Genomic DNA, 27,539 nt, shown 5'->3' on the forward strand with positions numbered 1-27,539 from the left:
GGGCTTCGAGATCGATCTCTCCTACATCATTCAGCGGGTCATGCTTGGACTTGGTTCTGCGGCCTAGCATGCGGAACCTTTGCTATGGGAGGCTACGACCTTGATCTTCGGGCATTTCGGGGTGAGTTTCGAGGATACACCGGTGGACACTAGATCACGGGGATACCCTATTGGGACTCGGACCATTCGTCGGATGAGACTACGGCGATCGGAGAGATCTCCTGAGTCCGGAGGGTGAGGATGATGATGAATCGAGAGGATGAGGATCGGGGATCGGAGGATGGAGGAGAGGATATCGGTCCGATAGTGATGATCGGGCCGGAGATGATGCGAGATATGCGCGAGGCTGAGCACTGTGCATCACGAGTTTCCTTCATCACACTTCGAGGTAGGTGGCCCTTCACATGCGGTTCCGGAGACTTCGGATCTTGGAGCACGGATGAGATCGATGACTTCCATGCTAGAGAGAATGGAGGTCGGACGGGAGCAGATGTACGAGAGGATGGAGTCACGACGGGATAGGATAGAGCATCGGGTGACTCGGCTAGCGAGAGGAGTTCGGAGCATACGAGAGATCGGAGCGGATCACCTAGATAGGCGTACCTTAGGATTTCCATTTATGCATTTCGGATGTAATCGTTGTAAAAACCTTTGAAATTAATGAAGTTCATTTTGTTTCTCTTTAATTATTGTATGTTATGCACCTTTCTTTTCCTTGCATTAGTGACATTTGTTCAAGTATAATTATGGTATGTTATTCGGAAATGTTGCATTATGCTTCAAAGGTCAAGTTTCTAATTCGGTGTTCTATTATTCACTTCTAAGAGTAGAAGAGTCATTTCAGATCAATGACTCGGGAATGTTCGGTTGTTGTCTTTTGTGGTTAGGATCTCCTCGAACCTTGGGCTCCCGATACCAATCATCACGCCCTCCCAGCCCGGTACCCTATCGGCATACCCGAGAGTGTGATCCACGGCCCGAAGATCGGGTATCGAGTGATCAACCTCCCACATAAACAATAACATAATCATGAACAATCATAACAAAAGTGCGGAAGATAAATCATAGATCCAATAAAGAAAGAATGAATCATAAATGAATCAGAATAATAGATATAATCGGAGTATCAAGCAGAGATAAGTAAAGTGAGGCAAAAATCCCACTTTACAACCAGCGGAAAAAGTAGCTCTAAAGAATAAACTAGACAAAACCTAATCCCAGTAGCAAGTACATTGGGTAACTAAATTGTTCTCCACTTTATAGACAACATCCTTGTAAGTGTAAATCTCATAAATGGCACAAGGACGCTTCCACTCAATGGTCGGACTAAGCATCGTACGGAGCATAACCACTCGCGGGATCTTGAGTAATTGTGGTAACCGCAATCACCTTCCTGGAGATATGCCTCTTCGCCTTGCGCTTCTTCATAGGGACCGTCATAGTACTCGGTACTGCGGGATAGTCTAACAACATTGTACAATAAAGGAATGAGTTTCAAAGAAACTCGGTAAAGCGATTAAAAATCCATAATAACATAAATGGCGGGATTCCGAACAAACATAAATGCAATATGATATGAGACAAGCAATGAATGAATGAATCTAACTCTATGTATGCTTGGTCTCTATTGGCGGACATGCTTTAAGTCATAGCACCGTACTTCTTTAGGAAAGTCCACTCACATCCTCAACCATTTAAGATATCTTGGATTCTCTCACGGATCATTTCACCGGTCTTGAGCAGCCGATTGGTAATGGGTCCTTCATCCCTCGGGACAAACCTTGGCGGGGGTTAAGTCAACACACTCTCTCACAACCATTTGGTATAAAATCTTGGCGCATGTCGGGGTAAAACCTAGCCAAATGCAAGTCTTCTACTTAGTTACATCAAGTCGGATCCGGATACGTCCATTCCTCGTCCACGACGATCCTTTCCGGTATCCTTCACACTAGAGTCCTCATAGTCCACGACTACGGACTCATCAACCCTATTGATCATCCACATATGGTAAACGGGAAGCTCTCACGTCCTCTCACGGGTTGGTTACCGGTCTTAAGCGCCCGTGAGCCCAAGTCTAACCATATGCAACCCTACCAATAAATGGCCCCCACAATGTGATTCTGTCCTCTCACGGGTTGGTTACCGGTCTTGAGCGCCCATGAATCCCCATTGCTACCACGGGTCGTTCGGTCTCAATACCCCTCCGATTAGGGTCGACATAACAGGACATCCTAGCCAAACACTACTAGACAATCCTAGATATGTCATCCAACGGTTTAGGAAGGTGTCCGAGAGGGCATCTCCGGAAACATCCCATAATATTCCCGTAGTAGTCCAAGAACAGAAGTGTCAAAAGGACACCTCTCCTTTCCAAACCATACTTAAGCATACACATGCATCAATTCATATCATCACATATATGGTAACTTCATATATGGAAAGAAATCAATAATTACAATCACTTTTATAACATTGGTAAGTAAATCATACATGAATCAATTTAATATGAATAAGTAATGCTACTGTAATCAAAGTTATGCAACGAGTAGTATATCATTGTAAGAATCTAATTTAGGAATCATATCTATGATATTCAAATATAGAAACTAGATTCATGCTATCTATGTAATTAAGGAAATAACCATCCTTACCTTTTATAACTCGCAAAGGAATCCTAAGAAATCAAGTAAGATCTCGGCAAACTTGAGAAGAAGGTCCTAAACAAGTATATACAACATATTAGGAAAGATCCCTAACAGAAAAGATACCAAAACATCCAACATAGACCAATTCTGGAGTTGCTTTGTACTCATTGGTCGAGTGGATTGGTCGGCTGGTCCGATCGACCAATCGATCGACCAATGCGAGACGATAGCCTAAAAAAACAGAGTTTTAAGATATGAAATCCGAATTTGGTGGTTCAAAAGGGTACTAATCAAGGGGTAGACTACATCAGTAGTATTCTAACATATAGGGGACCTCAAAACACTAATCCAATCAAGATATCAAGATCCAAATTAGGAAACAAAAAGTTACCATAATTAAATCAACCATGGATCTTGATGAATTTGAAATAGAAAACAAAGACAAGAACAATAGGAGGATGGATCATTGCTTCAGGTAAAGGTATCATGAAAACATACTTAGATCTTCATGGAATAAGGCTTAGAAGCATAAATCTAAATAAGGAAATAAAACCTACCATATATGTAACTACCATGCATCATGAAGAACACATAGTAAGGTAGAAGAGAACAACTAAAGATTTATAGATTATGGATCATGGAAGGAAAACACAGTAATTAACTACTAACATGATCAACATAGAAGATCCAAAGAGATCAGAATTCAGATTAGAAGTTTAACAAAGATTAGATCATGGTTTGATCATGATTCCTTCAAAAGCTTGCAATGATCATGGTTAAGATCATTGTTCTAGCCTCAAATCCTTAGGATGATCATGAGAACATGTTCGAGAGATGTTTGCAACGAGAGAATGCAGCATCTCTTCTACTGTCTCAACTCAAAAAGGAAAGAAAAACAAAGATGGAGGAGAAGAAGAGAGAGTAGACATACCTTTTGATGCAAAAAGAAGAGTTTCGACGAAGATCCGTCAAGAAAACACCAAGGATGCAAGAGAGATGACTTGCGAGAGGTCTTTGGTTCGTTCAGAGAGTTTGGAGGCAGCAAATACGAAGTGGACTCAAGATTGGACTTAAATAGAGCAAGAACAACCTAATTGCCAAAGACAGCACTCATTGGTCGAGTGGATTGGTCGATTGGCCCGATCGACCAATCGGTCGACCAATGCTTGACAGCAAGACCAAAACGAGGGAATTGAAGGTCCAGATCAAATCCAATCCTAAAGGGGTTTTGCACACAAGTCAAGTGACTTACCTAATAGGTAGAAATGCCTTCAAACCAAGATAGAGAGCACTCCAAGTCCATCAACTAATCAGATCTTCATCAGGATTCAGTTTCCATAAATGGAACCTCATCATCAACTTTCATGGATTCAAAGCCAGACACCAAGTCCTCTACTGGGATGGCTCAAAGCTGACTTCTTACTTTACTTCGGGTCATCGGACCTACAAATAACAAGGTTTCCGGGTCAAGGTTAGGGCTGGGTTTTACAGCACCTTCTTACAAACTCTTCTCTTTTCACCCTGAAATTCTAAGACCGGACCTCCACAAATATGGAACTGAATATTCTTTGAGGAACAATGGAACACAGCTTTGTGGGCTGTCAACCAATCGATTCCCAAAATAATATCGAAGTCCTTCATGTCAAGAATTACAAAATTGGCTTCCAAGTTCTTCTCACCAATCAACACAGGACATTTAGATAACCCCTTATCTAGTTTCACAACAGGACCAATAGGTGTACTAATCAATAAACAACTAAACAACTTCTCAGGGATTAGGTTAGTTTTCTTGATGGATGCAGATGACATGAACGAATGAGATGCACCCGTATCAAATAAGACAAATGCAGAAATAGAAGCAACTAACAATGCACCTGTAATCACTTCATGGCTTGGATCCTGCTCAAGACTTGAAATACTAAAAACTCTACCGGAGGGAGGAGCAGGAGCACTCTTCACCACCGGAGCAGGCTGCTGGGTAGGCCGCTTCGGACAGAGCACGAGCGAAATGACCAGCTTGCTTGCGGTAGAAGCAAACAGATTGCTTGGATCCAACGGGGGTGGCTGCAACAGAGGGGGCTTCCGAACAAAAGGCCTTGCACTTGCACTTGCACTTGGACTCGCTGGTGGTCGGTTTCCGCCATCTTGTCTAAACTGGCCGGGCTGCTGAAAACCCGTGTTCGACCTACACTCTTAGCCCGAAAGGTAGGAGTGGGGTAGGGTGTAGGTCTCACAAAACGACGGTCATTACGATCCACCAAACCAGAATTCCTTGATGCCGTGGGCTTTTGCACACGAGCACTTTCCTTCTCTCGTTTCTTCCAACTTCTTCGAGTTCTGCACCACTTGAGCATAGCTCACTATCGGCTGGACTGTGAGGTAAGCTTTAATGGCGGGGCGCAGTCCTTTGAAGAACTTCTTTGCTTTGGTGAGGTCATCCTTCGAGAGAATCGGAGCAAAGAAATGAAGCTCCTCGAACTTCGTTGGTACTCCAACACAGACAGAGATCCTTGAGTAAGAACCATGAACTTAGCTTCCTTCGCATCTTTCACCGCCTCGGGAAAGTAATTCATACAAAAAGCCTCTTTAAACAACTCCCAAGTTACAACTCCTGCATGCAAACCTTCCAAAACAGGCGAGTGGAGATCCACCATGCATCGGCTTCTTGTTGTAACCTCTGCTCAAAGAACAGAATCTTCCGAGCTTCCGAGCATTGCGGATGTCGGAAAGCCTTCTCCAACTCACGAAGCCACTTGTTAGGGAACAAGGGGTCCTTGGTAACTCGCAGTGGAAAGTGGGTACTTGCATCTTCGAAAAACTCTCCATCAAGCGAGTATGAGGAGTTCAAGCTAAACCTCCCGCATTCAGGACTGCGGCATGAGGATTCACATTAGCACTAGCTCGGGTCTCATTATGCAGAGTCATGAAACCCACCAACATCTGGTTGAACCGCTGCTGCTTGCTGCTTCATATTGCCCATAATATTGGCAATATCTCGGAAACTTCCAACATTCGGGGAACCAGGTATCTCATGGGTACCCTGATCAACATTAGGTATCTCACCACCTCCATGAGGTACTTCACCACCTCCCTGAGGTATTTCACCACCTCCTTGACCACTGGATTCACCACGCCCACTTCTCAGAGTAACCATTCTACAAAACCGAGAACATCAAAATACCGAATTTCGAAGTTTCAACATAAACCACAAGTCCAAATGATTTGAAAACTTAAATCATGCTTAAATATATCCATATTGTCATCAAACAATAATCCATAAGGCAAAAATCACATTTTCCAAAAATTCAACAGCAAATGAGGTCTCTGTGACCATTGGTCGAGTGATTGGTCGATTGACCAAGTCGACCAATGAGTCGACCAATCAAGACAGAATGCGAAAATTCGCATTATAAGCCTCATTTCCACATTCCAACCTCATTCTAACTTCTTCCAAAGGTGAGAGAGCTCTAGGGAAAGTCTCCAAGAGTTCTCACAAGTGTTCTTGAGGTGATTTGGTGCTTCAACAACAACACCACAACCCACAATCATCACAAACAAGGTAAATCTCTCATTCTTTCTTCCATTTTCATCTTCTCATGCTTGCATTTCAATCAAAACCATGCTTTGCTTGTATCCAATGCTAGAAATCATGCTTAGGAATGCTTAGAAATATATTCCCTAGGTTTTAAACACAATGCCATGCATAGACAACAAGTTCTAACATATTGGTGTTCATCTCGCAATGTTTTCATACCGAAATCGATATCTTTAGAAAAATCTTGTTTTCTCTCAAACCGCTTGAAATTTTCGCACGAGATCAAATGCTACATGCTCAAGATGACATTATAGATAGGTCCATACAATTTGATTAAACCAATTTCAACTTTTCAAAAATCCAATTTTGACCTAAATTGCAAAATCCCCAAATTTCCTCCTTGCTGAATTTTTCGCTTTAATCCAAGTTTTCAATCGATTTTCATCAAACAAACCTCATAGACATGAAATTCCAAGTATTGCGCACATGCTAGTATGTTCAAATCAAATTTCCCCCAAATTTGAAATTTTCCGAAAAATTACGAAAATACCCTTTTGGCTCAAATCTTTAAGGTAGCACAGATACCCACTATGCAGAGGGGAGGGCGAGGACGAGGTAGAGGTCGTGGTCGCATTGTAGGTGCTCTTAGGGGCAGAGGTCGGGTTCCTTCGAGCCTAGACGGGAGGTTAGGAGACCGGACATGTTTGACACACCTCGGGCCGAGTTCTTGTACGAGGCCTACTTCAGCCTTCGCAATATCGAAATGGGACGTCTACTTCACTTACGCCAGCTCAGAGCCTTTAGGATTCGGCAGAGATTCGACACCTTGCAGTGGACTCATCTCTTCACCGAGGATCTGCCGGTATACCCGGAGCTAGTGAGGTTGTTCTTCAACAACCTTACCTACACAGAGGAGGCTCGAGGCCAAGGACATCCACTTAGACTTGTCCTCAGGAGCAGGGTCTTCCGGACTCGGATTCGCTTCTCTACCCGGACACCGGCTGAGATCTTGCAGGTTCCTTACTATCCACGGTAGTGTGTGTGGATACCGCAGGAGCAGATCCGGACAGCCATCCGATGCCGTACGAGCTTCGCGAGATATGCTCTACGCTATGGGATAGTCGTCGATGCTTCACTCCGTGGACCAGCGGACGGATGACGGACTCTGCACAGATTATCGGTCACATAGTCGGCCGAAACATTATGCCGAAAGCCGGACATCACCATCGGGTCACGGTGATGGAGGCCTTAGTCATCTACCGCATCTACATGGGCTTCGAGATCGATCTCTCCTACATCATTCAGCAGGTCATGATGGACTTAGTTCTGCGGCCTAGCATGCGGAACCTTTGCTATGGGAGGCTACTGACTTTGATCTTCGGGCATTTCGGAGTGAGTTTCGAGGATACACCGGTGGACACCGGTTCACGGGGATACTCTATTGGGACTCGGACCATTCGTCGAGATGAGACTATAGCGATCAGAGAGATCTCCTGGTCCGGAGGGTGAGGATGATGAGGAATCGGAGGATGAGGATCGGGGGTCGGAGGATGGAGGAGAGGATATCGGTCCCGATAGTGATGATTAGGTCGGAGATGATGCGGATATGCACGAGGCTGAGCCGGTGCATCACGAGTTTCCTTCATCACACTTCGAGGCGGTGGCCCTTCACATGCATTCCGGAGACTTCAGATCTTGGGGCACGGATGAGATCGATGACTTCCATGCTAGAGAGGATGGAGGTCGGACAGAGCAGATGTATGAGAGGATGGAGTCACGACGGATAGGATAGAGCATCGGGTGACTCAGCTAGCGGAGGAGTTCGGAGCATACGAGAGATCGAGAGGAGATCACCTAGATAGACTGTACCCTAGGATTTCCATTTATGCATTTCAGATGTAATCGTTGTATAAACTTTTGAAATTAATGAAGTTCATTTTGTTTCACTTTATTATTGTATATTATGCACCTTTCTTTTCCTTGCATTTGTGACATTTGTTCAAGTATAGTTATGGTGTGTTATTCGGAAATGTTCTGTTATGCCTCAAAGGTTAAGTTTCTAATTCAGTGTTCTATTATTCACTTCTAAGAGTAGAAGAGTCATTTCAGATCAATGACTCAGGAATGTTCAGTTGTTGTCTTTTGTGGTTAGGATCTCCTCGAACCTTGGGCTCTGATACCAATCAGTCACGCCCTCCCAGCCGGTACCCTATTTGGCATACCCGAGAGTGTGATCCACAGCCCGAAGATCAGGTATCGAGTGATCAACCTCCCACATAAACAATAACATAATCATGAACAATCATAATAAAAGTGCGGAAGATAAACCATAGATCCAATAAGGAAAGAATGAATCATAAATAAATCAGAATACTAGATATAATCAGAGTGTCAGACAGATAAGTAAAGTGAGGCAAAAGTCCCACTCTACAACCAACGGAAAAGTAGCTCGAACAGAGAATAAACTAGATAAGTAATGAATGCAAAGTATGAATGATACTATGATTTCTAACTATGCAGGTCTCTAATAGTTGAAATGCTTTAAGATATACACCAACCCTCCTCTGGGTAAGTCTCATCACTCTGATCCAGCAAGGACTGGCTACCTCTGTAGGGATCTTGGGAAAAAGGGAAAGTCCACACCTGACTCTCATTTCCATGTCTGGGGTTAAGCCAACACTCTCTCACCACGACCATTGGTAATGAGTACTGGCTCATGTCGGAGTTTCTAATCCAATGCAAGGTCATACTGGTTACATGTCTACATGAAGTCCAGATACATTCCCTATGGCACCAACCAACTCGGTTCAGTATCCTTTGCAACCTAGGAGAGAGAATCCTCACGGACGGGCTACCGCTGTTGGACTCCACTCCTTAACCCTATGGTCATCCACATATTATTGGGGCGGATGTTCTCATGATTCCTCACGACACCTGGTCCGATCCTTGGATATCCATGAGCCCAACCCTAACATATGCAACCCTACCATTTACATGACTAACAGTGGACCAACGTCATATCACTGTCATCACGGGTCACTCGGTTTCAATCCCCCTACCGAAAGGGTAGTAGCATGTGGGGTACCTAGCCATGCAATTCTAGACTCTACCTAATAATGTCATCAAATAGTAATGACAATGCTGGAGACATCAGCAGGCATGTGTCCCATTCCACAGCCTTCTGATATCCCTAGCTAAGATATCCCAAAATAGATACCTCTTCCATCAGAACAATATACGAACTATCATCCATACATAACATTCATAATCAACACAGTATGTATGTAAACAAGACAAACAACAGTAAAATAACAAGATTTATATTTAAGACATGAATACAACAGCATATATAAAGAAATACAATTTCTAATAGACACTAGATTAGCATATTTCAAGTCTATTCAAAAGATAGGATGAGTTGTCCTTACCTGCATATAAGTAAATTGTCCGTAAAAAGAGATCCGTTAACTATTACAAGACTTTCTTTTCAATCAGAGTATACCTAAACACAGTGTTACAATGTTATATAAGTTAATTTAATCAAGATGGATCAAAACCAAAAGTCATTTGGTCACTGTTTACCAGCCGGTCGCTTAAGTTGAGCGATCGCCACTAGTGACCGCCCCAAAAACAGAGAGTTTTAATCCAAAACTCAGGCTTCTGATCACTCATTTTCAATCCGAATTTCGAGTAATCATGACCTAAGTCTCAAATCTAATACTCCCAAAGCCAAAGGGTGAAGGAAATCCTAGCAATTACGATCATTGGGTTACCCAGAACTCTCCCCTTGACTGGATTATCCTTCTCACGAAAACAAGGTTTCGTTTATGGATAATTCATCTCAAGTAGATTGGAAAGAGAGTCACAATGATCAAAGAGGGTAACCACCATGACGAGGGGATGGGTTAACACTAAATTAACAGACAAAGAGAGTAAAGAATAAAGGGTAAATTCATTACCTCACGTTAGAAAGCCAGAAAAAAGGAAGGACTGATCTCCAAGTCACTGCCAGCACTTCATATCCACTTTCGAAACTTCCCCGCAGCCATCTAACCTCCAAATTTAGCAACCACGAATAAAATGTTCGTTACTTAGACGATGGTTACCTTTTATAGAAGTCAGGGGGCAAAATAGGGTAAAAACTCTGAAAACAGACCGGGCGGTCGCTCCAAGCAGTCGCTCCAAGCGGTCGCTTGGTTTGATCGACCGCCACTAGCAACCGCCCCCATGTAATTTGCCATACAAGGGTGCTTTTGCTAGGGGGTTGATAACCAAGGCCAACCTAGCCCTAAAGAAGAGATGGGGGAGATCTTACCTTCATTCCGGACATCTCCGAACAACACTTGTCTTCCAGAATTCCAAATACCAGGCAAGGCAGGCTCTTCAGACAAAGGATCCAAATCCATGGGTTCAGGGTATGGATCATGGACTTCTATCTGAACACTCCACAAACTTACCCAACTAGACCTTTAGGTTCTCAGACCTGAAATACGGATCTCGGGTTAGAGATACGGGGGTTGTTACACTATGGACTCCTCAACCCTATTGGTTATCCACATATGGTAAACGGGAAGCTCTCATGTCCCCTCACGGGTTGGTTACCGTTCTTGAGCGCCCATGAGCCCAAGTCTATCCATATGCAACCCTCCCAATAAATGGCCCCCACAATGTGATTCATGTCCTCTCACGGGTTGGTTACAGGTCTTGAGCGCCCATGAATCCCCATTACTACCACTGGTCATTCGGTCTCAATACCCTCTCGACTAGGGTCGACATAACAGGGACATCCTAGCCAAACACTGCTAGACAGCCCTAAGTATGACAACCAATGGTTCAAGAAGGTGTCAATGGGCAACCCCGGAAACATCCCATACTATTTCCGTTGATGTCCAAGGACAGAAGTGTCAAAAGGACACCTCTCAATCCCAAACCATACCTATTCAATCACATTCTCAGATTAGTCATGACATACAAAATCGACACTTCATCATACAAAGAGAATGTAAAAGCATAATCTATTCATTAAACAATATGTAATATTAAGCATTTCATATAATCATGAATAATGAAAAAGAAGACATAAATGAAGTGCTACTGTATTTACAGTAGTACATCAGAAGTATAAAATATAAGAACAGTAGTTAAACTCAGAGTTTCTTAAATTAGAAACCAAGGGATACGCGATCTATGTTATCATGAAATAACTGTCCTTACCTTGATTATCATCGAAGATAATCCAAAGATCAACAAGAGAGGCTCCAAACTTAGCAATCAAATCCCTAACAATCATAGATATAACATTAGGAAAGATGCCTAAAAGATTAGAGAGCAAACGAATCAAGCTGAGCGAAAAACAAAGCTACTGTCTTCATTGGTCAATTGATTGGTCTACTGACCCAGTCGACCAATCAGTCGACCAACAGAGTCAATACGAAGGAAATACGGGAATTCTGACCCAAAACTCAATCTACAGGGTTCGGAACTTCACGAAACTTGGAGGAAAACTTTAGGATAGTATTCTAACACTAAGGGAGTAAAGATCGGTCACTAATAATGATAAAAAAACATTACCTTCCAATTAAAATCATGGTTTCTCCAATTGGGTGAAAACCCTAGAATTCGATGAAAATAAACTATGGAAATCACAGCAAAGGGATGATTTAGATCTCATCCAAGAAAAATGTAATCAGAATCAAATACAAGTATGTCATGAAAATTAGATTCGGTCAGCTAAGAAATTAGATCCATAAGAAGAACTAGGGTTTCAAACGGATCTTACAAGAATTAGGGTTGAGATCTCTATGCTAATCATAAACCCTAAAGAAAAGAATGAGATCATGGAAGAGATGGTTGCAAGAATGCAGCATCTTCTTCCCAATCTCAAACAAGGACAAGATTAAAGAGAAATAAATCATAACACCGAAGAATTACTAACCTTGAATTGGCAGATCTGAGATGAGAGACTTCAGATCTTGCAAAGGAATCTTCAAAATCACCGAAGAGAGTTTCAAACGAGTCTTCCCACGTTCTCAGAGTGTTTTGGAGGCAAAGGACACTAAAAAACATGAAGTGTGTTTAAATAGAGAGTGAAAAACCCTAAAATTGGAGTTTCTCGAATTTAACACACTATTGGTCGAATGCTTGGTCGACTGGACCAGTCGACCAATCAATTGACCAATTAGGTCAGCAAAGTTCAAACAGGGAAATGGAAGATCAAATGGACACTAAACCTCAAGGGCTTTTACACACACATCAAGTGACATACCTAGAGTGTAGAAATGCCTTTGAACCAAGTTAGATAATACTCCAAGTCCTTCAACTAATCTCATCTTCAGACAGGTGCAGTTCCCTTTCTAGTTCTGCACAGACTTCCAAGATTGGAACACCAACATCAACATCCATGGGTTCAGAGTCAAACTTCATATCTTCTACTGAGATGGCCCACAGTTGGCTTCTTCCTTTACTCCGAGTCATCGGACCTAAAAACAACCGGGTCAGGTTTAGGGTTAGGATAGGGTTGGATTTCAAAAATGTTCCCACTATTCGTGTTGCCTATAGGAGCCAAGTGCGAGTACTTTATGTGGCGCTAGGGTGGCGACAATAAAGAAACTCGGGTTAGGCACAAGAGGTTGCGACTAGACTATAACCTGTATGGTGTTGAGAGGGACATACGTCCTATTGTATATGGAAGTTGAGATTTTGAATATTTCATCTATTTTTAGACACTCTCTCTCTCTCTCTCTACGTTCGCCCTGCCAAAACCAAAGGCATGGCTCACAGAATACAACTCTGCCATGAACCATGTTGTTGTAGAGAGCACAAGCTTATTGCGTGCACTTCTCTTTCTTGCCCATCCTATTCTAAATCCAAAGTGGGATTCAAATCCACCAAAGAGAGAGATAGACAAGCCAGATTGGGATGTGAAGGTCTGGTGGGTGGTGTGAATGAGTTGCATAGTTTTTCTAACGCATTTGGATTTTTTTTTTCCTTTTTGGCTTGGCGCATTGGGTTAATGGTTTGGCGAATTTTGCATGTTTCAGGTAACGTTGTTTCTTGTTTTGGTCAAGGTGTATTTGAAAAAGCGTATAGTGGTCGTGGCCAGTTTTAGGTCAAATATTAATGCAAGGGTGTCCTTCTATGTGTGCTTAGCGATCATTGGAAATGAAAGAATGGATCCCTGCTCCACTCATTGTGTGAGTCTTGGACTTTATGGTCCGTTAGTGTTCTTAGTGACTTTCGACGACATCATGAAACGAAGGGTTGATGTGGCTACTTTGGGGTGTTACCTATGGTCATGATTGATTTGACCTAAAGGGGCATTACCGGGAAAGGAGTCAATCCTAAGTATAGTGATGGTTTGGGGTGAAAGGAAAGATTTGATTCAACTGCACCCTAAAAGTGTTTGCTGATGCCAACTATATGTGTTACTGTAGTGAACATTTTAAGGACAAGAAGGTGATCTCTCAGAGGGATCAAGATATCTTTAGTCTGATGAGTTTGAATAAACTTAAGACACTGTGGTATACTAATGCTTATTTGATTTGTTTCTTTGAGTGATGTGCCATTCTGGCCTTCTGTGAAGGTTTCTAGCTTGGGGCTCACGCGTGCAGATATATCACCTGTCGCACAACCCATTTTACCAGTATGACTTGTGGATGTTAGTGTCTGGGACATAGGTGGTCTATGTATCTGGGATACATAGCAGAGAGATCGAATGTGTATATATGGGATATACATCTGTGTTTGGGACACACTTTGAAAGAGAGATTAACACTTGCCCTTGTGCAAGTGGGAGATGTTGGGAGTTTATAATTATTAATTTAATTATATGCCCAAGGGCAATATTGGAAACTCACTATTAGGGTGGTTACAAAATATAGGTTATATATTTGTAACCATCGTATCACTTGGGTGATTACATTATTTTTGCGTGAGTTTTCTAGAAAAGAGGCGGCTCCCATCTCTCTCTCTCCCTCTCTCCTAGAAACACACGAAAAAGTTCCTTGCTTTAGATCACTCTTCCATCCTTTGCACACGGCATTTGGGTTGTGGAACTTGTTCCCTTTCCTAGTGTTTGTGGAATCACCCCGGTGGAGCTTTGGTGGAGGAACGAGGACGTGGATCCAATTTAATACTCTATAATTTAGGAAAGCGAATCCAGGTAAGGATCTTTCCCATCAATTAATCGAATTGAGATATATGGAGTTATTACCAACAAGAAGATATTGGAACATCCTGTTAACTTGATGTAATTGACCAATAGGGTTGATGAATCTGTAGTTTGAGTTGGTTGCAGCCATAGGATATGCTGACTCTAGGGAGAAGGATACTGGAAAGGATCCCATGAGGGGAGGAATGGAAGTATCTGGATCTAAGTTGATATAACTAATTAGAAGACTTGCATTTGGCTAGGCTTAACCCTGACATGCGCCAGTACTCAGACCAAACGGAGGCGTGAGAGAGTGTTGACCTAAACCCCAACCAAGGTTGTCCAAGAATGTTTCATTACTTATTGCCAACCAGAGAACCCCAAGATACTGAGATGGTTGAAGGAGAGTGATTTTGGACCCTACCCAGAGGAGATGGTGCTATGACTTAAAGCATGTTTGCCAATAGAGACCAGCATACATAGAGTTAGAAGCATATCTGCATTGTCTGTTTCATATCATATTGCATTCTGTATAATTTGCTATCATGTGTTATTATGTTATTATGGAATGAACTGCCTTGCTGAGTTCTTTTAAACTCACTCCTTTTTGCAACATCTTTTGTTAGACTTATCTGCAGGTACTGTTGATTATGATGGTCAATACTATGAAGATCAAGTTGATGATTCATATGTACTCAATTAAGGTACTGGCTACGGTGACTACGTCAGTGAAGACTACCAGTACGAGATTGATACTTATCAGGATTAGTTCGACTTTAGCACTTGTGTGTCAGCGATGGGACATCGTCTCAATCTCTTTTTGATCTTTTATAGATTTGATGAAACCTTAGTTAGTTTTGTTTTTCCTTTCCTTTTGAGATCCAGTTGTAATCTTTCTTTTGCTTTTGATCTACTTTTCCGCTGCTACTGTGGAGTGAGTTTCCACCTCACTCTACATTTTGATTTATTCTATTGGTATCATTTTCTGCACTCTTATATTCTTTTGTGATCCTTCTGTGATCATTTATTAACTTTTATTATTAAATTACTTGAATACAATGATTTGTTCTTACTTTTAATTATGTTATTGTGCTAAATGGATATGATCGTTCCTAAACTTGATCTTAGGGCTGTGGATCACTCCTCTGAGTATTCCAGATAGGGTACTGACTGGCTGGATGTGACAAGAGAAATAGTACTTTACCATAAGAATAGTTTAATACTGTAAGTGGATAACATAAAAAAACACTCAAGAGTTTTATTACCCAAAAAAAAAATTAAAAGGAAAAATACCCCAGGCTGAATGAAGTCCAATTGATTGGATTGGATGGATGCATAAATCTAACACCTTTTGGATGTCTTCTTGTTCACAAAATTTAAGCTTCAACTTACGTGCCAGAATTGCCAAAACTGCTAGATGATGGAGTCCAACATATGCTTTGCCTGTTCATTTGTTGTAAAATATGCTTTGTTTTCTGGGGAAATTTGATCTTTGGCAGGTAAGATTCTCATATCAGATTATTTCGAATCTCAGAATATTAGGGAGCAGTCTGGACACTGGAAGGTTTATATGGATTACCTGTAGAGCAGTGTCTCGGTGGTCTACAATCTTGAGCAAAACCGAAGAGGACCTACTGGAGGAAAGGGAGTTGGGTGTTACCTGGAGTTGAAAACCTCAAGAATTTGAAATGATATTCTAGTAGGGGAGTAGGGGACCAAATAAAAAACCCACTTCCCCAAAATAACATTTCCAGTAAGTGGCAATATATATGTATCATCAAGGTATCAGACACCTTCTCTCCATATATATGAATTTTGTCCTCTGTTAACCGGTCCCCATCTCTCACATGTTCTACATGGGGTTCACTCTATTAACAAGCTTTCAGCTTTTTCCCCTCTCATCTTCTTTCTTGGGTGCTGCTCTGTAAGCCTAATCTCTATTTAGCGTTAACATATTTCAATTTTCTTCCACTGGATAAAGTCATTCTTTATATCTCATGCCCTCTAAAGGTTGCTATGGCCTATTGAATTTCAGTGTTTTTCCAATAATATACGATTCGTTTGGATATAGCCCTTAAATACAGTTTTGTTAGATACTTAGAAATATAATATATATATGAAATAACAGAGAAAACTCTAGGGTTTTTTTTTTTTAAATCAAATATCCTTCTGTTATCCATTTTTAACTTAGCTACACAAGATTTTTGTGGGTTTGGTTTGATTTGTGGACTCTATTTCAATTTATACTTCATTGATTGAATTTAAAAAACTCCATAAGCCATAATGGTCCTTGAGTCTATTATGGATTCTGTGGCAAAAACAAAAACAACTCTAATCATTTATGCGCTGAACCTCACTTAGCACATGGACTTTTTAAGGGTAAAATGGATAAACGATCTTTCTTTCTCATGGTTGGTCCTAAATCCAGCTTTCATCCATTTCATTCTTCTTCCTCTGTTTCTGCTGCATAGCTGCTGTCCCTCCAACCATGGATCATCAATGGCAAGAAAAAAACAACCTTTATTTTTTGGTATTTGTCCGAGGAAAGTTTCAAAATTGCATGCAGATGCATTGCAGCTTGTCGTGTGCTTGGTTTTGGATTTTATTTAATACCTTGGAAGGTAGAATTAAATGAATAAAGGAAAGGAAAACCTAAACAATTATAGGCTAAGACCATGGGTGAAGGATGAATATGTTCGACCATCGTTTAAATTATTTGGTTCAAGATAATTACCAGGAAATTTTTTATTCCATACTTAATCATGTCAAATGTTTACCAAATAGTTTTTCATTTTTTGATAAAAAAATGGTTTCCAGTTATGGTTATTTGCAATGTGTTGTTTCTGAAACCTTTTCCAGTTCTTTCTCCCAAAACTACTAATGAAAACCTTAAATCTTTGCTCCCAATATGATGCGGTTTGCAGTTGATGAACTTGAATAACATGCGTGGCTTTTTTTAAACCTGAAATATTCTCTAGCCTTGATCATCCCTTTCGGTTATTCTATCAATAAGCAACCTAAAGTAGGTTGGCTTCATGCATGGACCACACTACTCTCAGGATTGGGGCAGGCCTAAGACAGTGCAAAGGCAGCCCTAGTGTACAGGCTGTTCAAAAGGAATTAAGAGGGATGATGAAGGCAGTTCTCTTCTCATTTCTGCTCATATTGATGAAGCAAACTGCACATATGTGCAAAATAATATATATTCCAACCCAGTTACGGGGGAAAATAACATTAGGGAGACGAGAAAATCCTTGTCTGGAACAAGTAAATAGTGCAATATTTCCTAAAAAAAACCATTATCTTCATTTTGATTACGATCTGCATGGTCGATTGCAACATAAAGAAATGGACAGCTTCACTATTCTCTAGGAGATAGGTATGAATAATCTTCATTCAGAAAGGATGTTTTAAAGTCACCCTAAGATTAGACCATAGGGACCATGATTCTTGCGATAGCTTATAGCGCAAGTTCATTTGATCAAACAGAATGTCAAAGTACAATTCATGGGAGATTCATTTTATGAAATTCCTGTTCTTTTGTTTTCTTTGTCTTGGTTCAATTATAGAGACCAAATCTTTCTACAATATATTATCTCTGAGTTCTATTTTAATGCTCTCCAATCTCCATAAAATTTGTAAATCGTGGAGAGTAGGTGTACAATCTTTAGTCAAGAAGTCAAACTAATTCCCGAAATGAAGAAATGCAAAACTTGAATACTTGGATTCCTCCAAAATATAATCCTCTCCTTCACTTAGCCCAATCTCATTGTGCTGTTCAAACTCTCTCCAGAGTTTTCCAGGTTGGCTTATCAACTTTCAAGCTTCATCTTTAAGATTTAACATTCTACAAATGCCTCAATTTTTAATTAGAAAACCTACCAACTGAGCCATGCTGTACTTTGAATCACCGTAGCAAGCTTCACTTGACTCAACTTATTGGCAGGACGAATAACCATCATAAGAAGGAAAAACAATAATACCATGAATGCAAAGATATTATATTTCAAGCATGCTGGTCTATTGGCTCAGTTCAGCCGGTCTATCTGAGTCTTTTCCAGAGTCAGATTTCCTAAAAGGACCCATGGTTCAGGTCACCTACGCCTCTGTCTGATGACCCAAGAAAAAAAGATACAATAATCGGATAAGCTAAGAGTCGGAATCGTCTATCATGACTGGTAGAGGGGCCCATTCTAAGCATGGTCAAGGGGTGTGAGCGGAACACAATCTTTTACCCATTGAGATAATAAAAAGAAGATCCCAACTCGCAATCTAAAGTGTAATTTTCACAGCGAACCCTAAAAGATTCTCCTCATTATTGCTCAACTTTTATTGTTCTTCAAATCCTCCTAAATAAATAAAATCCACTTACAACCTGGCTGCCCATATATGGACTCCAACATCTCCAATCTGAAGCACTAAGTCATGAGAGGAGATATGATACCAGAGGTTGTTCTCAACTCTGGACATACAGTGCCCTTTATAGGCTTGGGGACAGCATGCGATCCCCTCCCGCCCCCCAACGTTCTAACTTCTACTTTCATTGATGCCATCGAGGCTGGTTACCGGCACTTTGATACTGCTTCTCTTTACAGAACAGAAGAGCCTCTCGGCAAAGCAATATCTCAAGCGCTTGAGCGAGGGCTGATCAAGAACCGCAGTGAGGTTTTCATTACTTCCAAGCTATGGGTCACCGACACTGAACATGATCTAGTCCTCCCGGCACTCCAGAAGACACTCCAGTTAATAACTGCATTAATGATGTTTTGGCACTTGCACTTAACTGAACTTACTAAAATTTATGCCATGTAGACCATAGTCTTGGAATTGAAGCACTTACATAGACTTTCTTTCATTTTGTAATAGGAACCTTGGGTTAGAATATGTGGATCTCTATCTGGTACATTGGCCGGTGAGGTTGAAACAAGGAGTCATGTTCCCTTTTCTGAAGGAGGACCACCTTACCTTTGATATGAAAGGGACATGGGATGCCATGGAAGATTGTTGCAGACTAGGCCTGGCAAAGTCTATTGGTGTGAGCAATTTTTCCTGCAAGAAGCTCTCCCAACTTCTAGCCCACGCCACCATCCCTCCCGCTGTGAATCAGGTGCCTTACTGATACCAAATTTTATAATTTTGACTGATGTTAGAACACTTGTAATGATGATGGGAACATTGATTGTATCAGGTGGAAACAAACCCTTCATGGCAGCAGAGAAAGCTGAGAGATTTTTGCAGTGAGAATGGGATCCATGTGAGTGGATGGTCGCCTTTGGGAGCATACGGAGAATATTGGGGTTCTTCTGCTGTCATGGAGAGTCCAATCATCAAGGAAATTGCCATAGCTAGGGAGAAGAGCCCTGCACAGGTACGAACGTGCAATCACTAAATTCTTTGTTGCGCGCTACTCTAAAATTTAGAAGAAAGCAACACATTGAAATTAAGATGGTCTTGGTAGTTTTAAATTACCATATTGTTTGATAGATGAACATTATTAACCATGTAAACAGATTGCATTGAGGTGGATTTACGAGCAAGGAGTAAGTCTAGTTGTCAAGAGTTTTAGCAAGGAGAGAATGAGAGAAAACCTTCAAATCTTCGATTGGAAACTTAGCAAGGAAGATCGAGACAAGATTAGCCAGATTCCGCAGAAGAAGGGTTTTTCAGGAGAGACATTTGTTTCACCATATGGGTCTTACAAGTCGCTGGAGGAACTTTGGGATGGTGAGGTGTAAGATGAACTTCTCTTCATTCTCTCTTCATTCCCATTCTGTGTACGTACCACAAGACTGAATTTGTAAACTCGTGAAATGTTTACGATTAACAGGCTTAATTATAAGCTTCTTCATTTCTTCCTCCCTACGCGGCGTTCTTTAATTTTCATCGTTTAGGCCCATGGGATGGTAGATGTTTATGATGTTTCTGTATACGTTTGCAAGAGTCGAATGAAAGCGCTCTGGTTCTAGTTACCCCATTTCTTCTTTGTGTGTAATAGAATATTTAGTCTGACAGTAGTTTGAGTAAACATATGGTACTATTGTTGTAACCTCAAAGGATTTCATTTTACTTGTAATAGGGTAACAGGAAACGCATTTCTGACATGACATACTAATTTACAAGGCAGCAAGTAGAGGTGCAAATATGGATTTGATCAGAAAACTATATTAGTGTAGGAAAATTTGCAAACTTGATCCGTGAAACAGTTCTAATGTTCAAGTTATGCTAACAAAAGCTCTACAGTGTTCATAATGAATTTTTTTTTACTTGGACTATCATTCAGGCAGGTCATGATGAAATTGTGTTGGGAAGTTGTAATTCAATCTTTTTATAAATGATTGAATTAGACATTGGTAATACAGTAATTTACAAAGATCCTAAGCTAAAACAGGAAGTCTTCGACTTTGGTGTTGAATCACCACCATTATAATGGAATAAATCATTAACTGAGTAGTGAAAGACCATAACGGATCTGTTATGGTTTGAATTTGATTTTTGAATTTAATTTTTGGATTCAAGTTTTTAATTTTGAATCCAAATTTGAATATTGTAAACGAATCTTGTACAACAGCATTGTTTATTTATAAATACATAAAACTTACCCATCAAGGTAAACAACCTACTTATCAAAATTAGAGTTTTTCTTTGCATTTTTTCATGGTATTAGAGCTAAGGTTTTGAGCCAATGGTGGGTTAGTTGAGCGGTTAAAAGCCCAGATTCCCATGAGGAGGTCTTGGATTTGCACCCATCTGGCGGCACCTATATTAGTAATATCTCCCCCTTCCCCCACTAATACAAACTCACCGAGCTAAGGTTTTGAGACTTTTTTTTCCCCCAAAACACTACATTTTCAATGGCCACTGCTAACACTCCATTCCCCATTACCAATCTCTCCAACCTTGTTTATGTCAAGCTTGATGGAGCAAATTATCTCAATTTTTATTACCTGTGATCTTATGCATCATCTTGATGGCACTGAATCAATGCCAAATCAAATTGCCACTATTGGAGGAACTCAAACGCCAAATCCAACATTTCAAACCTAGAGAAAGAATGATCATTTTGTTCGAGCATGCATCAATGCCACCCTCACACCGTCTCTTTCTTCTCATATTCTTGGCCTTCAAACAACGAAAGATATATGGGAGTTTCTTGCACAACTTTTCCAACAACAGTCCACTGCTCGAAGGACTTATCCTCGCAGTGAATTGCAGATAATCAATAAAGGAACGAGCACAATTACAGACTATCTTCACAAAATTAAGTCCATCGCTAATTCCTTAGTGGCAATTAATGACAAGGTAAATGACTATGACTTGATAGCATATATATTAAATGGTCTTGGTTTGGATTATCTCACTTTCATCATCACTGTGGAAAATATTACCCCACCCGTTGCCTTTACCGACCTAAGGGCAAAACTACTTACTCATAAGCAATGGTTACGCCGTGGCTATGGGAACATCCAATAAATATTAATTGATTCCCATTCCCCTACTGCATTACTTGTTACAGATCAGCCTAAATTTAGTTGGTCTAATAATAGTATTAATTCCTATCCACCCAACAATTGAAACCCACCTAGATCTGACTTCCTAAATTCATCAAATGGCCCTCCAAGATCTCAAAATTCCTAAAACCGACCAAACCAAAACACCTTTAATACTAATTCCTTAAAATGTCAAATATGTGCTAAACAATGCCATTCGGCCAATAGATGCTATTTTCGTTATGCCCAGAGCCGAAATAATCCTAATCCACCACCTCACATTCCTTATGCTAGTTTACATGTTACCCAAAATACCTAACACATTACACCACAAAATGATGCACAGTGAATACTGGATTCAGGTGCTACCAATCATATGTCATTTGATCCAGCCACGCTACAATGATCTGCCACTTACAAAGGAGAAGACCAGGTTTCAGTTGGTGATAGTAAAAAACTCCCTATAACTCATATAGGCTCCTCAACTTTGAAAACAAATTCAAATCATTTATCTCTTAATGACATACTAATAGTTCCCCAATTGTCAAAGAATTTAATTTCCATTTCTCAACTTACATCTTACAATAATTGTTCTGTTGAATTTTTCCCATGGGGTTTCTGTGTTAAGGATTTGGAGTCAGGCATCACTCTACTGAAGGGTCCAGTCAAAGATAAATTGTGTTCTTTCTCGGCCAATGCTGTGCCTCCTTTGGCTATTTATGGAAATAAAGCTCCTTCTGATATTTGGCATCGCCGACTTGGCCACCCTTCTTCTGTAGTACTTATTCATTTCATAAATAATGTCTTATTTAATTCCTTTGAAACATGTGGATCCAATAAAATTTGTGACGCTTACCAACTTGGCAAACATAAAAAATTACCCTTTTCTATTTCAGTTAGTAGAACTACTCAACCATTACAGCTTATTCATTGTGATTTGTGGGGTCCCATTAAAACTTTGCCAATTAGTGGATTCAATTCATATATTATTTTTATTGATGATTTCAGTCGATTTACTTGGTTTTATCCTCTGCAATTTAAATGTGATGCAATTCATTGTTTCAAGCATTTTAAGAATATGGCTGAAAACTTGCTTTCTACTTATATTAAATTTTTTCAAAGTGATGGAGCCTTACAGTTAACAAGGGGAGCTTTCAAAAACTATCTTGATGAATGTGGCATTGTATCTAGGATTTCATGTCCTCATATTCCAGAACAAAATGGAGTTTCAGAAAGAAAACATAGACACATTACATAGATGGGTTTATCCCTTCCAAGCTCACATGCCCAAAGAATATTGGTTAAAAGCCTTTACTGCTGCTGTCTATTTAAGAAACCGGTTACCTACACCGGTATTGCAAGGAAAATATCCTCATGAAGCACTGTTTGGCTTAAAACCAGATTATTGTTTATTGAGAGTTTTTGGCTGCCTTTGTTACCCCAATTTGACACCCTACAGAGAAGACAAATTATCACCAAAGTCCAAGGCTTGTGTCTTTCTTGGTTATAGTCTTTATCACAAGGGTTATAGATGCTTAGATAAGGACACTGGCAAGGTATATTTATCTAGAGATGTTATTTTTGAAGAAAAAGAATTTCCCTTTTCAAATCCCCCATCACACCAATCATCAAACAAATCACTAGTCGAACTTATTTCACTACCTGTTTTCATCCCACAAACCCCACCAAATGTGACTCCACTCACTTGACATTCTTCTTCACCTATTTCAAACAACCAACCATCACAAACATCCCCTACAACATCATCACTAGCCATATCAATGGCAGATCCAACCCAAGATATTAATCAATCCCCACCAACAATAGACCAACCACAGCCCCAACAATCTCATCCTATGATTACTAGGAGTAAAACTAATTCCGCCAAACCAGAAACCCCTTTCTCTTTACTCACTATTAGACCCCCAATACCTCAAACCTTTTTTACCACCATCTCCAACATCCCAACTAAACCTATCACCTACAAATCAGCCTCAAAAGACCCAAAGTGGATTGATGCAATGCAAAAAGAATACAAAGTCTTGATAGACAATATTAACCGTTGCACTCTCAAAGTCATGGCCAATACATCAACTTGATGTGAAAAATGTCTTCTTGAATGGCAACTTAGCAGAAGATGTTTACATGGAACAATCATAGGGGTTTGTTTCCACATCTAAACCAACACATGTTTGTCATCTACAAAAAGCAATTTATGGTCTCAAACAAGCTCCATGAGCTTGGTTTCACAGATTCAAAACATACCTACAAGGAGAAGGTTTCAAGAAAAGCATGGTAGATTCTTCCATGTTTACATGCAAAACCCATGGTACAATGGCTGTTATATGTAGATGATATAATACTGACAGGAGCTAATGAAGTTGCAATTCAAGAGGTTATTCAAAGCCTAAGCAAAGAATTTGCAATGATAGATTTGGGACACTTGCATTACTTCTTGGGAATTGAGGCTAATCGAAGTTCAGATGGTCTTTTACTCACTCAAAGTAAATACTCCATCAATTTATTAATGTCTACAAGAATGGAGACTTCAACATGCACAACCTCAATTGCAGTTGGAACCAAGGTTTAAAGTATCCCACGATACCATACGATACTAACCGATACGTATTCATATTTGACCTAACCGATACGATACATCTCGATACGTGTCTCCATTGAATTACACTAAAATACATTAGTCAAAACGATACAATACTTGATACAAGACGATACGTCTGTCAAAATCACCTGACCGATACGATACTCGATACCAATACTTTAAACCTTGGTTGGAACAAAGTTATCATCAACAACAGGTTATCCCCTACCTGATCCAACACCATATAGACAATTAGTAGGAGCCTTACAATATCTGACGATCACTAGACCAGATATCTCCTATGTAGTTAATCAAGTGTGTCAGTTCATGCAATCTCCCACAGAAGATTATCCATAAGCAGCAAAACGTATTTTACGTTATGTCAAGCATACTATTGGTGCTGGTGTTCTCTTAAAACCAACCCAACTTTCTTTCATAGCTGCTTACATTGATGCAGATTGGGTAGGATGTCCAGACACACGCCGATCAACTAGTGGGTTTTGCACTTTTCTTGGGGATAATTTATTATCATGGTCTTCCAAAAAACAACCTACATTATTTAGATCAAGTACGGAAGCTGAGTACAAATCCCTTGTGTCATAGCATCTGAGTTACTATGGCTTTCTTATGTTCTACGTGATTTGCAAGTACAACTTCCAAGAGGAATGGAAATTTATTGTGATAATGTGTCTGCAACACAAATGGCTACAAATCTAGTGTTACATGCTCGCACAAAACATATAGAAGTGGACTATCATTTTGCCAAGGCTTGGTTCAGAACAACACCATAAAAGTGCACTTTGTTCGGTCAGATGATCAAATTGCAGATGTGTTTACTAAGGGCTTAACATCACAAGCTTTCTTCAAGCATAGAGACAAACTCTTGCACCTGCCAATGCAGAGTTTGAGGGGGGGATGAAAGACCATAACGGATTTGTTATGGTTTGAATTTTATTTTTGAATTCAAGTTTTGGATTCAAGTTTTTAAATTTGAATTCAAATTTGAATATTGTAAAAGAATCTTATACAACGGCCATGGTTATTTATAAATACATAAGACTTACCCATCAAGGTAAGCAACCTACTTATCAAAATTAGAGTTTTTCTTTGCATTCTTTCAAGTAGAGGTTGAATGATACTTATACTTATAGTGTTGCTTTTAAGGTAATTAATTGATATAATTATTGTCATGTAACACCAATTTTAATACAATCTATTATAAATGATTGAACTAGAATTTCGTAATACAATAATTTGCAAAGATCCTAAGCTAAAACATGAGTCCTCGACTTTGGTGTTGAATCACCACCATTATAATGGAATAAATAATAATTAATTGATTTTTAAGTAGAGGTTGAACGATACTTATAGTATTACTTTTAAGGTAATTAATTGATATAGTTACTGTCATGTAACACCAATTTTAGATGGCCACAAATAGAGGCGAAAATATGGATTTGATGAGAATAGGAAAGACACCATGCAAAACAATTGTTTTGTTCAAATTATGCAAACTAAAATGGTTCAATGTGCATAATGAATTATTTTAGTGGGCAGACTGGTCTTATCGACCAGTGAAGATGAGATTATGTTGCTAAAGTTTCAATCTGATGAGCAAATTTATGTACGTATGAAATCTTAGGGCACAAAGTATGCATTTTCCACACTTAGAATGGGAGCTACCTTGGGGTTTCTGTTATATTTGCATGTTTTAGGATTTCTTTGGAATTTAGGAGATATTTTGGATTATCAAGTGCGACACATGCAATTTTACATGTAAATATGCCCATTTGATTTCTTAATTGTAAAAAAGACCCAATTTTAAGCATGACGGGCTAGATGTAGATCAAAATGCAAGCTTGGGCCAGATCAATCATTCCAAAGAAACTATTTACAATAAAGAGCTTAGGATTTTTTCCCCTGCGAAAAAAGGAATTCCAAGTTTTACATATGGGGGCCACAAGTAGGGGTATCAGTAGTGCGATTTGGGTGGTTTCGGTTTGAGCTTAAAAGGTTTCAGGTTGAAAAAAACCAAGCCCAAACACAACCCATTTGCAAAATAATATTTTAGATTTGGTTTTAGTTTGATATAGTTTGGGTTCGGGGTATAGCGGTTTGTGCTAATCAATGAACAACAAAAGCTGTTCCATGGCTAACAATTTATTGATTTTCATCTTTCTTTTCTTTTTTCCTTCTCCACTTGAATTAGAATAGGGAATATTTGAGAGGTAATGGAAGAAGGAAATAAGAAACTAGATTGATGGAAACAACTATGCTGCTAAAAGAAGAAATTTAATCGATGGAACAGAAGAGAGGGAAAAAAAATGTTAAGCTACTTAAAATATGAATTGTAGAGTTAAGTTAGAAAGATACTTCACTGACAAGCTGATTTGGGCCATTTGGTTTGGGCTAACGGGTGGCCCAAACAGCTCGAAACCATTCGAGTTTTTCCCCATCAACCTAAACACAGTCCATTAAGGTTTAGTCTGGGCTAGTTCGGGCTATAACTGGCCGGTTTAGTCTAGTTTTAATTTGTTTGAGTTGCCAATTGACATGTTAGCCACAAAGTAATCAAAGATTAAGACTTCCTTCCAATTTTGCATATTATCCAAAGATTTACAAAATCATTTATTTTATTATATTTTACTTCTTTCCTAAATTGATTTTCTTTCTCTTTGCACTTTCTTTTTTCCTAATTATTCTTCTTTTTCCAATTTTTCTCAAAATTGACCATTTTCCATATTTACTAGTGATATGGAGGAAATATGATCGAACATGGTTTGTACTCGGTTTGACCCTCAACCCCGGTCGAGACGGAGGGAATCGACTCGCTTCCGAGCGAGCCGGGTCCAGAAGATAGCTTGCTGAGGAAGAAAACTAAATCGGCAACAGGCACGCCCTAATCCGACTTATGGATTAGGTTAATTACCCTAATGATGGCAGACACAACTTGGCGGCTGTCACTTATCATTATTGAAGGGATAATCATTGAATAACCGTAAGGTTATCTCAGGAGTCCTCTACTCGTTCAAACTAGTAGAAGTTTATCGCTCAACAGATCTAACTGTTAGGATCCAACGACTATCCGCAAAAGGCTCAAATGCATCCAACGAAGAAGATTCGA

General features: G+C 39.9%; 1 protein-coding gene across 1 annotated transcript; it reads left to right on the forward strand.

Annotated features, from left to right (window-relative positions):
- The first annotated feature begins 18,731 nt into the window (after window positions 1–18,731).
- Window positions 18,732–20,550, forward strand: LOC149005268 (rhazimal reductase 1-like). Its single transcript, XM_089168311.1, has 4 exons — window positions 18,732–19,071; window positions 19,196–19,436; window positions 19,518–19,697; window positions 19,840–20,550. The coding sequence occupies exons 1-4, from the start codon at window positions 18,755–18,757 to the stop codon at window positions 20,062–20,064; spliced, it is 963 nt and encodes a 320-aa protein (XP_089024437.1). The 5' UTR covers window positions 18,732–18,754; the 3' UTR covers window positions 20,065–20,550.
- The last annotated feature ends 6,989 nt before the right edge of the window (window positions 20,551–27,539 follow it).

The sequence above is a fragment of the Hakea prostrata genome, chromosome 9 (genome assembly GCF_041222555.1).
Source record: "Hakea prostrata isolate BN-2017 chromosome 9, UWA_Hpros_2, whole genome shotgun sequence".
Classification (NCBI taxonomy): Eukaryota; Viridiplantae; Streptophyta; class Magnoliopsida; order Proteales; family Proteaceae; genus Hakea; species Hakea prostrata.